This window comes from Rhinatrema bivittatum, chromosome 1, assembly GCF_901001135.1.
Source record: "Rhinatrema bivittatum chromosome 1, aRhiBiv1.1, whole genome shotgun sequence".
Lineage (NCBI taxonomy): Eukaryota > Metazoa > Chordata > Amphibia > Gymnophiona > Rhinatrematidae > Rhinatrema > Rhinatrema bivittatum.
The window spans coordinates 511,068,782-511,083,250 of NC_042615.1; the positions used below are offsets into that span (position 1 = coordinate 511,068,782).

Sequence of the window (14,469 nt, forward strand, 5' to 3'; positions counted from 1 at the left end):
TGGTTCACCAAAGAAGTCAAAGATAAAGGAAGAGCAAAAAAAAAAAAAAAATGACAAGGAGAGAAAGTTTGATTGGCAAAAGTTCAAATAGAAGAGTATATTTATCAATTAGTAATGATAGAGGATAAAACTTTCTTTAGATACGTAGCCATTCCCATATTCTCACTGCAAAGGGGACTTGCTTCTACTGAAGGTTCATTTCCAAGCAAGAGAGGAAGATAAACTTTAATTCCCATAGGGTTCCAATCCACCTTAACCCTTCCCCTTTATTAACATTTGTAGCCCCTCCACACTCTAACCTCTCTGCCCACACTAGCCCACCCACTCAACCTCCCAGGACTCACCAAAAATTTGACATAAGTTGAGGGTGGACAATAAGTAAAACTACTGCAGTAGCATGTAACTTTAAAAAGGGAGACCATGATAGAATGATGAAATTAGAAAAAACTGAAAGGAGTGGTTGCAAGGATTATAAATTCACATTAAGCCTGGACATTTTAAAAAATGCCATTTTGGAAGCCCAAAATAAATGTATTCCATGCATTAAAAAAGGTCAAAGAAAGACCAAATAACTTCCAATGTGGATTAATGGTGAGGTAAAGGAGGCAGTTAAAACTAAAAGGTCATTGTTTAGAAAATGGAAAGCAGAGCAAATGATGAAAATAGGCAAGAAAATAAACACTGGTATGAAATAGACAGACCAAGAGAGATTTTGAGAAAAAGCTTGCCAGTAAGACAAAAACTAATAATAAAAATGTTTTCAAATACATTCGAAGCAAAAAGTCTGTGAGGGAATTAGTTGGGCCACTAGATGACCAGGGGGGCAAAAGGAATGCTGAATAAATTCTTCTCCTCATTCTTTACAGAGGAGAATGTTGGGAACATACCCACACATGATACATTCTTTAATGATGAAGATTCTAAGCAACTAAAACATATATCTGTGACAATGGAAGATGTAATAGATCAGATGGCCAAACTAAACAGTAAAAAATCACTGCAGCTGGATGGCATCCACCAAAGAATTCTAAAAGAGCTAAAACATATGGGGGTCCATATTCAAATACTACTTAGCTAGATAAGTCCAATTTATCCAGCTAAGCAGCTGCTGCTGAATAGAGATGTGAATCGGAACCGGATTCGGTTCGGATTCCGGTTCTGATTCACATCGTGATTTTTTTTTCGGCCGGCCCAATCGGGTTTTTTTTATCTGCTGCGCCCAAGCCGATAAACAAAAAACCCACCCCGACCTTTTAAAACTAATCCTTTAGCTTTCCCCACCCCCCCAAAACCTTTATAGGTACCTGGTGGTCCAGTGGGGGTCCCAGGAGCGATCTCCCGCTCTCGGACTGTCGGCTGCCACTAATAAAAATGTGCCGATGGCCCTTTGCCCTTACCATATGACAGGGTATCCGTGCCATTGGCCGGCCCCTGTCACATGGTAGGAGCACTGGATGGCCCGCACCATTTTTAAAGATGGCGCCGGCCATCCAGTGCTCCCTCCATGTGACAGGAGTCGGCAAATGGCACGGATACCCTGTCACATGGTAAGGGCAAAGGGCCATCGGCGCCATTTTGATTAGTGGCAGCCGACGGCCCGAGAACGGGAGATCGTTCCCGGGACCCCCACTGGACCACCAGGTACCTCTGAAAAGTTTTTTGGGGGGTCAGGAGGGTGGGGGAAGCTAAGGGATTAGTTTCAAAGGGTCGGGGTGGGTTTAGGGATTATTTTTGTGTGCCGTTTTTCCCGCCCTCCCCCAAAACGATAAGAGAACCCCACGAACAATATCGTGGAGTTTTCCTATCGGTTTCGGGGAGCCCCCAATTTCTGACAATTTTGAAAATATCGTACGATATTTTCAATCATCCGAAATACGGTTCAGATCTCTACTGCTGAATACCCGGCCATTCTACTTAGCCAAATGAGTCACTTATCCGACTTAATAGTTAACTGGATAAGTAGCAATATTCAGCCTTATCTGGCTAATTTAACTGGAGAAGTTAGTCATGGCTCTTAGCAGTCCTTCTGTCTCTGTCTTTGATCTTGTCGGGCTCCTACACTACCTGCGCCCTCCCCTGACAGGTAAACAACAGTTTATACTCCTCACATTGAGTGATCGCCCAGACTCCCCCTCCCCAAGCCTTGTTTCTAGGACTTCTAGAGACCGGACTGAGGCAGGGATCTGAGAATTCAGAAAGAAGAGGTTTTGCTGGTAAAACTTTGTGTTTCTCAGTTTACAAATGACACTGTGGCTTGAGAGAACCGATCTGGGGAGATGAGTAAGATCTAATTTATGGGATCTGCCAGGTATTTGCAATCTAGATTGGGCACTGTCAGAGACAGGAAGCTGGGCTTGATGGACCTTTACCTGACCTGGCGTAGCAATTACCGGTATGTTCTTATGTACTTATGAGAGACTTACAAGAAAAGGACACCATTAAACTTGTATAATGACCATCAGAAAAATGGTCACAGATGCACTGACAAAACTTCTCTCCAGAGATCTCCGCTGGAAAGGATGAACCTCAGGATTATTGGAGGACCCCTTACCTATGAACTAGGTAAACCCCCTTACCTAGTTCATAGGTAAGGGGGTTTACATCCCTTGTTTTGTCACCAGTTCTCATATGAGAAGGGATGAGACTGTAATTGATACCAAAATAGGATGTAACCTGTACTAATAGCCTGTCAGAGTCCTCATCTTCCTCCTGCCTATTTTATCTGGTCACACCAGCACAGTTCCTGTTTTCAGAACCATATAACTGTGCATATAATGTTTATAATTATTCTATCCCAGTTTCCCAAGTAAAGAATCTTTGCATGCTGCTACAGAAGAAAACTCAGTCATTTCTGCTTCAAGGTCAGTGTTTCTCCTAGACAGCCCCAATTCTGTTCCTAAACAAGATTGGGTCAAACTGGTATAAGAAAAACCCATAAGCAACTATAGCACCCACAGAGCTAGTGCCCATGCTCCAGAACCAATATGATTACTCTAATTCTTCACTACTGGGAAACAAAAAGGAAAAGCAGAAAGATTGAACACAATAATCATTTTTATCAGTTAATACATCAATTAAGCTCTGTCCTAACAATAGGAAAGTGAAGACCTGATGGTTAAGAAAATGTGAACTCCATTGCATCTCTTTGACTTTCATCACTGGTTAGGTGCATTCCAAGGTTTCCTTGAGGCCCCTCTCCTCCCTCTCCTCTTTTCTCTCTCCCTTCACTGAGGTAGGTCTCACCAGTTTGGTTGGAGATCTCTCCTTCGGGACACGGGCTACAGTAGAAGCAGCAGACAGGTTGTCCTTCCTGTGAAACTTTCCTGTACCCCGGGGGACAGCTCTCACTGCACACGGAGCGTGGGATCTGAAGGGGCAACAGAAGGGAACATTAGTGCTGCTTAATGGTGAAGAGAGAATTACAGAGCCTGATGATTCTCCCTGATATTCCTGAAAACAGAGAAAATATTCTCATGAAAATAGCGAGATTCTATTTCTGTATTTCATTCTGCTCTACTGGAGGGCGATATTCAGAACTATTTTACCTGGCCCATTTAAAACTTGCTCTCTTCAGGGTGTCTGTAAAACACACATGGGGTTTACATTCGCACCACACATTTAACCAGCTGTTACGACTGGGCACAGGTCTCATGTATTGAACACTGCTATGAGGAGTGTCTCAGGGTGGAGAGAGACAGTAGTGTCTAGTACTGGCTGGTGCAGGCAGGAATGAGTAAACCCTATGGGTAAGTGGGAAGGTGGAATAAGCAGACTAGGTCTAATAGTGGCTGGAGATACCTGATACCAGATGCTTGAGGTAAGGGTGAACTTGAATCCTGAACAGCATGGAGGTATGTGTGAGCGTGAATGTAGGTAAAGGTTGTACAGGAAACTGGAACTGGTGCTGGTAAGGATGATTCAGGAAGCGTGCAGGTAAGAGGGGATAAATGCTGGAGGTATAAGTGACTGGTTTGAGGTAACAAGACTGACAGAGAACTGACAGACAAACCAGGACAGCACTAACATTGAACATGAAACATAAAGCCTGAAGGCAGCAGAGCGGAGAAAGCCCGTAGGCCACAGACACACAATAGGCGAAGGCCCTAGGCCACACACACACACACAATAGGCAGAAGGCCCGTAGGCCACACACACACACACACAATAGGCAGAAGGCCGTAGGCCACACACACACAAGGCACCAATAGGCAGAAGGCCCGTAGACCACACACAATAGGCAGAAGGCCCGTAGGCCACACACACACACACAATAGGCAGAAGGCCCGTAGGCCACACACACAATAGGCAGAAGGCCCGTAGGCCACACACACACACACACACACAATAGGCAGAAGGCCCGTAGGCCACACACAATAGGCAGAAGGCCCGTAGGCCACACACACAACACACAATAGGCAGAAGGCCCGTAGGCCACCACACACAATAGGCAGAAGGCCTAGGCCACACACACACACCACACACAATAGGCAGAAGGCCCGTAGGCCACACACACACACAATAGGCAGAAGGCCCGTAGGCCAGATACACAAAGGCAAGGCAGATCAGGTCAGAAGGCCCGTAGGCCAGAAACACAAAGGCACGGAAGGCTAGAGCAGGGAGCCCAGGCGAGCTCGATGCTGAAGCGCCGATGGTACTGCTAGACAGGGTTATAAAGACAAGAGTGGTGTATAGAGTAGACAGGGAGGAAGGAGTGGGCCAGCCAGAAGGACATGCTCGAGGAGGACCTCTAGTGGTGAGGCGGCTACAAAGCAGGCATAGCCGTAACACCAGGTTATAAAGAAGCATTCCTGGGGGCTGTGTCTAGATGGGAGGAGTAAAAAAGCCTGCACACACAGCATTTTCACAAGCCTGCTCGCTGTTTTATCCCTCTTCTGCCAGTGTATAAGTGGCAGATGCAAAGTGTTATGGAGTCTCAGTTTAGTGGACCCTTGGGCTGACCTGCAGGAGACTGGGAAAGATGGTCAAAGTCTCTAGTGTACGGCAGGCCAGGAGGCAGATGATCGGGCAGGACGAAGAGATGCTCTTCACCCTGGAAGCTGGTACTCCCCCAGGAGGAGCCCAGCCGTTGGGACTTAGGCGGGTAGTGGATCAAGACCAATAACTGAACCAGACTAGGACAGTAGCAAGTACTGTACGGGACTCGGGTTCTGGAACCAGGCAGGAACTGTAGCAAGACTTGGGTACTGGAACCAGGCAGGAACTGTAGCAGGCAAGCAGGAACGGAGCGAGTAGCAAGGCAGGTCACTCCGGGCACAACGCAACAGGAACCAGGAGGTAAAACCCGTTGCAAGGGAAAGACTGAAGGTCCGTGGCCGGCTTATCAAGGCACCTGACGTCAGGAACTGGGCGGAGTCACCCTGGCGGGGAAACAGCCTAGAAAAGCGTCTGAGTGGCGCGCGCCTAGGAGCAGGGTGTCCATGGGAGGCTTCCCAGCGGTGCGGCCCCCGCGGGGACACCATCAAACAGGCTGCAAACCAGCCCCCCAGAAGCGGGAACAGGTCCAGGAGCTTGGAGTAAGGGTCTGGCCGCGGCGCTCGCGGCCCAGACCGTAACAGTACCTCCCCTCTTACGCCCCCTCTTAGCCGGATCCGGGTTTTACTTGGGTGGTCCAGATGGAACTGCCGTAATAAGTCTTTGTCAAGGATGTTACGAGCCAGTTCCCAAGAATTGTTCTCGGGTCCGCAACCCTCCCAGGCAAGCAAGTACTCCCAGCATCGTTGATGGAACCGGACATCCAAGATCTGACGTACTTGATACGTAACTTCGTCCGGTACTGAAGGGTCCGATGGTTCAGGAGCCCGGGGAGTGGTATCTGGATAGAACAAGAGGCTTCAGCAATGACACATGGAACACGTCATGTATACTCATGGAGGAGGGCAAGCGTAATCGGTATAAGACTGCTCCCACTCGTTCGGCGACTCGAAAAGGCCCACAGAATCTCGGAGCTAGTCTTCGAGACGGAACATGAAGCTGTAGATTTTTGGTACTAAGCCAAACGCGGTCTCCTGGAAAGAAGATGGGATTGGCTGATGATGCTTATCCGCCCATTTCTTGGCGAACTGGGCGGCTTTACAGATCTTTCCCTGGATGACGTCCACAAGGAAAGAAGCTGGCAGGCTGAAAGTTGCACTGCCGGGAGTGCACTAGGTTCAGGTGAAGGCAAGAGCGGTCAAAGTTGCTTCCCATAAACGACGAAGAAGGGCGAACTTCCAGTCGCAGCATGCGTATGATTATTATACGAGAACTCCGCCCTCAGGAGTAGCTTGGCCCAATTATCTTGTCATTCATTCACGAACGAATGGAGAAAAGTCTTCAAGGTTTGGTTGGTTTGTTCCGTCTGCCCATTACTTTGAGGATGGAACACAGACGAAAGGCTCAGATGCACATTGAAGCATTTGCAAAGCGCTTTCCAATATCGAGCAGTAAACTGTGGTCCTCAATCGGAGACTCTATCCTGCGGGAGACCATGAAGTCTAAAGATATGCCTGAGGCGAAGAGGTTGGCTAGGTCAGGTGCAGAAGGCAGTTTTGGCAATGGGACAAAGTGCGCCATCTTGGAGAATCGGTCTAAAACGGTCACCCAATGACCGAATTACCTTCTGAGACGGGAAGATTCACGACAAGTCGGTGGGAGATATGCGTCCAAGGTTCCACCAGGATGGGTGATGGTTGCAACAGGCCCCCTAGGCTTCCCGCTGAGCGGCTTTTGAACGGCACAGGTAGGGACACGAGCCTACAAAAGCTTGGACGTCCTGTCCTCACCGTCGGCCACCAGTAGAATCGGTTCAGCAAGTCTAAAGTCCCTTTACAGCCAGCATGGCCCCCAGTGAGGGAGTCATGGGCCCAAGTGAGAACTGCTCTCCGGGAGTGACGTGGAACGACGGTCTTTCCTTGTGAGGACACCGAGGTGGCTGCAAGGCTTACTTTCACAGGATCCAAGATATACTGAGGTGTGTCCGGTGTCTCTTCGACCTCAGAAGAGCGCGAGAGCGCATCAGCTCGAACGTTCTTAGAGTCGGGTCGATAGCGTAAGGTAAAGTCAAACCGGTCAAAGAACAGCGACCATCGGGCTTGCCTTGGATTCAGACGTTGGGCTTGTTTCAAGAAGGCTAAGTTCTTGTGATTGGTGTAAATCGTAACCGGGTGGTTGGCTCCTTCCAACCAGTCTCCATTCCTCCAGGGCAAGTTTCATGGCTAGCAACTCTTTGTCACCAACACAGTAGTTGCTCTCTGCCGGGGAGAATTTCCTTGAAAAATATGAACAGGGTAACAGTTGTCCAGAATCAGAGTACTGGCTCAGCACGGCCCCCACGGCCACATTGGAGGCATCAACTTCCACCACAAAGGGCCGGCTGGGATCCGGGTGATGAAGACAGGTGTCCAGCAGGAAGGCCTCCTTAAGGGCCTCGAAGGCTTGGCAGGCGGGGACAGGCCAATCCACCGCATTGGCCCCCTTTCGGGTGAGGGCAGTCAGTGGGGGTCACAATACGGGAGTAATTAGGAATAAAGTGACGGTAGAAATTGGAAAATCCGAGAAAGCGTTGCAATGCTTTAAGGCCCTTCGGCCGGGGCCAATTCTTAATAGCCGCCATTTTCTCAGGAGCCATTTGAAAACCTGTTGCAGAGACTATATAGCCCAGGAACGGCAGGGACGTCTTCTCAAAGCTACATTTTTCCAGTTTTGCATACAGACCATGCTCCCTGAGTATCTGGAGCACTTGACGGACATGCTGACGGTGTGAAGGCAGGTCCTGGGAGTAGATTAACACATCGTCAAGGTAAACAATTATGCAGGTGTTCAAAAGGTCCCGTAACACCTCATTCATAAGGTGCTGGAACACTGCTGGAGCATTACATAAGCTGAAAGGCATGACTAGATACTCGTAATACCCGTCTCTGGTATTAAAAGCGTTCTTCCACTTATCTCCGGGACGGATTCTGACTAGGTTGTATGCACCTCGTAAATCCAACTTTGTGAAAATCTTCGCTCCCTGGAGTCTATCGAGGAGCTCCGGGATTACGGGAGTGGGTAACGGTCTCGCTTAGTAATGGAATTTAAGCCTCGATAGTCTATACACCGGTCTCAGCGAGCCGTCCTTCTTGCTGACAAGAAGAAGCCTGCCCCTGCAGGTGACTTGGACAGGCGAATAAACTCCTTGGCCAAATTCTCTGAGATATACTCAGTCATGGCCCGGGTTTCAGGTACTGATAAGGGATACACCCTTCCTCGGGGAGGCATAATACCAGGTAACAGGCCTATAGCGCAGTCATACTGACAATGCTGGCGGAAGGATTTCCGCCTTGGTCTTAGAAAATACGTCTGTAAAGTCCTCATACGGTGCAGGAGGGCCTAAGGCCGAGATCATCACGGGAGTTGCGGGAGTCTTAGGCACTTTCATGCAATTAGCTAGGCAGAAAGGACTCCACTTGACAATCTGTAAGGTATCCCACTGAATCGTAGGCGAATGCTTCTGTAACCACGGCAACCCTAGCACCACAGGGTGGACAGCCTTATCCAACGCTAGGAAGGGCTATCTCCTCCAAATAGATCGCCCCGGTGCGGACCGTGATGAGTGATGAGAAAAGATTCTCATGAAAATAGCGAGATTCTATTCTTGTCTTGTAATTCATTCTGCTCTAGTGGAGGATGATATTTAGAGCCATTTCACCTCGCCTATCTAAAACTTACTGTCTTCAGGAAGTCTATTGATAGTTAATTTATAAAGAGAAACTATCTGGGCATCTTCCCTTTGGAAACCGTCTTCAAAGTGCAACAATAGAACCCTCAACTACTGGGCTTTACTTGTAAATTGCCCCATTACTATTCTCTCTCTTCCTGTTTCTATTCTATTTTATTCTAGTCTACTCCATTATGACCTGTCCTTCTATCTATTCTGATCTTTTTATGTTCCATTCTTGTATCTATTCTGTTATGAATTTGTTGTAGTTCCCTACCTGTAATTTGTTTTGGAGGGGATGGGAGGGTGGAATGTTACCTGGAAGTATCCCCTTCCCCATTGAATGAGGCTCTCATTTAGGCTCAGCTTGTTGTCTTTTGATGCCAGGGGATCATAGAAGCCCACTGTCAGGTATCTGTTGCCACCATCAGGGGTGAGCTGCCAGTTTATGATGTCAATGACAGAAGAGGTCTCCCCACGCTCATTGAAGTACATCTCTTCTCCCACTGGGTTCCAGAAGTGGACTCGTTTTAAGTGCTGGAGAACCTGGATCCCAGCAAGGTGAACAAAAAAGGACAACTGAATAAAATCAAAGACTGCCTGGTTCATCTCTGACTCCTTCAGCACCCTTCCTGGCCTTATGCAATGCTTTACAATGAAAACATCAGCCAATCAAAGATCAGCATCATTTCTGATGGGGTCCCCTCTTATTTCCGTAAGAGTGTTTCTTACACTGGATCAGTGTCTGTACTGTAGAATAGACTATTCCTTTTTTTAAATTTAAAAATAAATGTTTATTGGATTTTAATTACTACAATAACAGTGAAATCTTACAGCAAAGCATTTACACAATACATTAAAACATATCACTCACTTCTTTCCCCATTCCACCCTCCCTTGCTACTGTAATTGTGTCACAGAAATGAAAACACACTTGTCTTTTGTCTGCAGTTTTTGGGTGGGAGGTCTGGGTTAAGCAGTGGGGGGAAGAGAATGAAGTGGTAGAGGGCCTAGGTGAACTGGTGGAAGTGTGGGTGAACTGGAAAAAGGAGTCCGAGAACTGTGATTTAAAAGTATGCAAACATGAATTTTCATAAGCAGAGTATCCATATACTTTATAAAACACCTGCATCTAAGCATAAACCATGGTATATGTGCACGCATTAAATGTCCTTTGTGTGTACAATGTGTGCGTACTTTTACAAAATAGATATAGAAAATATGTAGCTCCCTGCATTAAAATAATGTGCACATACTGAAAACATACACGTGTACTATTGAGGCAGGGATGTGAGGCATTTTATAAGCTCTCTAGCTCATGCTGTAGATTTTATAAAATACAGGCATAACTTTGTGTGTACATACTGCATGTATACATGTATTTGCTGACTTTTGCGCACTGTTGAGAATTACCCTCTAAGGGATCAATTCTCAAAAGATATACGGTATAGTGCACCTCCCTCGGGCACCCCCTCGCCCCAAAGGTATTTGCAAAAATCAGTGGGGGGTGCCCCTCCCTCTCCAATTTATCTAAATATGTCATTGTAGTTCAGGGAGCCCCCCCCCCCACCCCCGTACAACACATGACTTCCCTTCCGCACCCCCCCCCCACACCGAATGTTTAAAATTAGAAGGTCCTGCAATGGGGGCCTAGGGTGCCCCCTAGCACCCAGTCTGGTTGAAGGCAGTTTTCAAAATGGTGCCGTTCTGACCTTGCCCAAGTAAACTTTTACTTTTTGTCGAGGAACTTTTTTTTAGCATTTGCATGGCCCTTTAAATGTAACACCTCTGTTAGCATCCCAGGGATCTAACATTACATTTATCGATTTTTGAAAAGATGGTGTTGTTAAATCGCGGCTGAACACTTCCTCTTTCAGTTGCGATAAATATTAACATGAAAATTGCCTAGCAATTACCTTATTTACATGCATTTGCATTGTTTATGCAGGCAAATTGCATACAAAGCAGGTCATCGTAATAGGGGAGGGAAGATGGGCAGGGCCATGCAGACATTTGAGAATATCTCATGATATTGAAGTGATAGTGCTCTGTCGCGTGGTATATAGCATATATTGTGCAATATACACTGTTTAAGATCCATACAGCACTACTGTGACTTGATGCATCACCCAGTAATTTGGATCAGAAATCCAGTTGCACATTTTTACCAGAGACATTTAGCAGAATTTTCAGCTGAAAAACTAGCTGCTGGATAAATCAGCTGAAAATCTGCCCAGAAATACTCAATTAAAATTATCTGGTTATCTTGGCCATGCAGAGACTTTTTGAAAATTGACCATTAAGTTTTAGGGAGGGTAATTTTCAAAAAACCTGCTTAAGAAAGTTGTCAAAATCACACCTAAGTTGCTCCAGTTTTCAAAGTGGATTTATTCGCACATACACTTTGAAAATTACTCCACAAAATGTATCCAGCACAAGTTACATCTGTTATTTGTTGCGCACAAAATATGCCTGAAAATTTGCAGACATAGGGGCGGATTTTAAAAGGAGCGCGAATAGCTTACTTTTGTTTGCGCTCCAGGCGCAAACAAAAGTACGCTGGATTTTAGTAGATACGCGCGGAGCCGCGCGTATCTGCTAAAAACCTGGATCGGCGCACGCAAGGCTATGGATTTTGTATAGCCGGCGCGCGCCGAGCCGCGCAGCCTACCCCTGTTCCCTCCAAGGCCGCTCCGAAATCGGAGCGGCCTCGGAGGGAACTTTCCTTTGCCCTCCCCTCACCTTCCCCTCCCTTCCCCTACCTAACCCACCCGCCCGGCCCTGTCTAAACCCCCCCCTTACCTTTGTCGGGGGATTTACGCCTCCCGGAGGGAGGCGTAAATCCCCGCGCGTCAGCGGGCCTCCTGCGCGCCGGGACGCGACCTGGGGGCGGGTCCAGAGGGCACGGCCACGCCCCGGGCCGTAGCCACGCCCCCGGGCCCGCCCCCGGAACGCTCCCGACACGCCCCGAAAACGCCGCGCGGTTCGGGCCCAGCCCCCGACACGCCCCCCGACATGCCCCCTCCGAAAACCCCGGGACTTACGCGAGTCCCGGGGCTCTGCGCGCGCCGTTAGGCCTATGTAAAATAGGCTTACCGGTGCGGCAGGGCCCTACTCGCGTAATCCGCCCGGTTTTGGGCGGATTTACGCGAGCAGGGCTCTGAAAATCCGCCCCATAGTGTGGAATTTTACAAATTGTACGCATAAGGCCAAGCCCCTTCTTTGACTTGGAAACACCTTCACTCAGTCCGGATAAACTTACATGTAAAAATAACATATGAGCATATTTTCACAGTTTAGTGAAATGTCTCTGCTGCGAGTGTAAAACAGAGTTTTTCTAGCATGTAGCAGATGGACTCAGGACCAATGGGTATAGTGTACTCCTGATAGCAGTTGGAGACGGATCAGATTTCAATCTGACGTCAGCCCTAGTACATATACCCCTGCAGGAAGTGCAGCTCTTCAGTATTTTCCGTCTCCATAGCAGTTCGGACTCTTTGCACGCTAGCACAGCGTTAGAGTAAATTTTCAAAGAAAAACCCAAAACAAGAAGAAATCTTACCTCTACAGACGAGTCCTGCTCTCCTGCGGTGACACCCATTGGGTCCCTCCCCCAGTTGAGAATTCCCAAGGTGATTTCCGCTATCCTTCGGAGGTAAGCCTCGGTCCGGCGGCTGACCCTCGGAAGGGACCTAGCCCCCGACATCGGGTGAGGCTAAGAGGCAGTGGGTGCCCCTTCGAGCGTGGTAGTGAAGGTATTTTCCCTCTCCCCCCATAGCCGGAGACCACCTGGATCGAGACCGGGAAGCGCCGTGACAAGGTAAGGTAGAAATCTATTTAAAAGTCTCCGGTCTCTGAAGCTCGAGGAATTGCACAGGTCACCAGCCGGGACCAGTGCCACCAGGTTGATCTGCCCTAGCAGGGTCTGTTCCGAGGTCCTCCCATGTGGAGACCCTCCGAGGTGGTCGCCATATTGCCTGCGTAGTCGCCATCACCATTTTAATCTGTTGACCGCCCTGTCCGCTGTTCCGACCTGTGCGCACAGAGGCGAGCCGTGCGCACAAATACATTGTGTGCACACCATCGAGCGCACAAAATCCTTGTGCGCGCCCAAGTACCGTGCGCAAAAGTGGCGCGGACAGTCACACGCTTACTGTGCCGGGTGCATACCTTTGATCTGGGCGCACAACAGCGCGCACACCTCCCTGAGTGTGTACCAATCCTACGTGCACAACTTCAACGCACCGGAGCGCATAACTGTATTTTACGCGCACAAAGCCATGGCACCACCGGAAAAGAAGCTCAAGGCTCAGGGCCTCTGCCCAGCATGCCACATTAGAGCTGCACAGCATGATGAGGCCACCACCCTGTGTATACAGTGCGAGGAGGCCCTGGGGGATCCAGCCCATGGCCCCCCCCCCCAGCCAGTGCCGGGTTCCAGCTCCTCAAACAGTACGCCGGACCTAGCGTCTCCCAGCAGGACCCTCCCTCAAACGGGGCTCCCCAGGGACACAGCGCCTATTAATTTAGACCCAGCATCTATCTCCTGGGTGGAATTCTTCAAAGGCCTGCATACCTTCATCCACATGCAACCGGAGCCTCCGATAATACGGCCACAACCTCCACCAGAGGACCTCAACATCCCGGGACCCTCTATGCCCAGGGAAGTGATTCCACCACCCAGAAGCTCCACCTTCGGGGACATGGACAACTCAGATGAGGAATCAGAACCCCTGGAGGAAGGGGAACTCCCTCCGGGCACAGAGCCCCACCGAACCATGAGGCGCTTCTTCACCAAGGATGAGCTTCCAGACCTGGTCACACACAGCTTGAAAGAGCTTGCTATCCCAGGCCAAGTGCCTCGGGGGAACCTAAGACGAATCCCCTGCTAGAGGCACTCCATCAGACATCCCGTCATTTCCCACTGTTACAAGCCAAGCAGCTAATTGACCTGGAATGGGATGCCCCAGAGACTACGTTCAAAGGGGGTTGTGCTCTGGCAACCATGTACCCTCTGGACCCAGCTGCCAAAGGCCTCCTGGCATGTCCGAAAGTGGTTGCCATGGTCTGCGCGGTTTCCCAGCGCACTACTATCCCAGTGGAGGGAGGAGCAGCACTCAAAGATACTCAAGACAGACGTCTGGAATCCATCCTCAAACAGTCCTTTGACATCTCCGCTATGTCTCTACAGATCGCGGCCTGCTGTGCCGTGGTGACACTTGCCTGCCTATCACAGACAAGGAACAACTCTCCTGGGGAAGCCCTGGAACCAGCAGTATCATTCCTCACGGATGCCGCTTCTGATCTGGTGCGCACCGCAGCTAGAGGTGTGTCATCAGCCGTGGCAGCCAGAAGACAACTCTGGCTCGGAAGCTGGTCGGTCGACGCATCTTCCAAAACGAGACTCACAAGGATGCCCTTCAAGGGAACCCTCCTGTTCAGAAGCGAACTAGAGAAACTAGCCAACAAATGGGGCAAATCCCCACTGCTGCGGCTACCGGAGGACAGGAATAAGAGAAACCAGCAACCCTTCCTTCGAACTTCCAGGGGCAGAGGATCACAGCGCTTCAACCCATACAGAAGCACATATCAAGTGGCTCGCCCTGCAGTCAGAAACTAGTCCTTTCGGAACAAGCACAACAAAAGGGGAGCCAGCTCGGGCCCAGGCTCCACTCGCACCCCACAATGAAAATCAGCCGACCTGTCCAAAGGAAGAAGCCATAGGGGACAGACTTGCCCTATTCTACCAAAGATGGGTTGAGATAACTTTG

At 49.0% G+C, this 14,469-nt stretch overlaps 1 protein-coding gene across 1 annotated transcript in view; it reads right to left on the reverse strand.

The window, feature by feature from the left end:
- The window catches only part of LOC115098428 (vomeronasal type-2 receptor 26-like), a 77,099-nt gene that overhangs the window by 4,030 nt on the left and 58,600 nt on the right, over positions 1-14,469 (reverse strand). Inside the window, exons 4-5 of the mRNA XM_029614953.1 lie at positions 9,017-9,244; positions 3,244-3,367 (exon numbers count right to left, since the gene is read on the reverse strand). Coding sequence (XP_029470813.1) covers positions 3,244-3,367; positions 9,017-9,244 — 352 coding nt within the window. The remainder of the gene's footprint in view (positions 1-3,243; positions 3,368-9,016; positions 9,245-14,469) is intronic.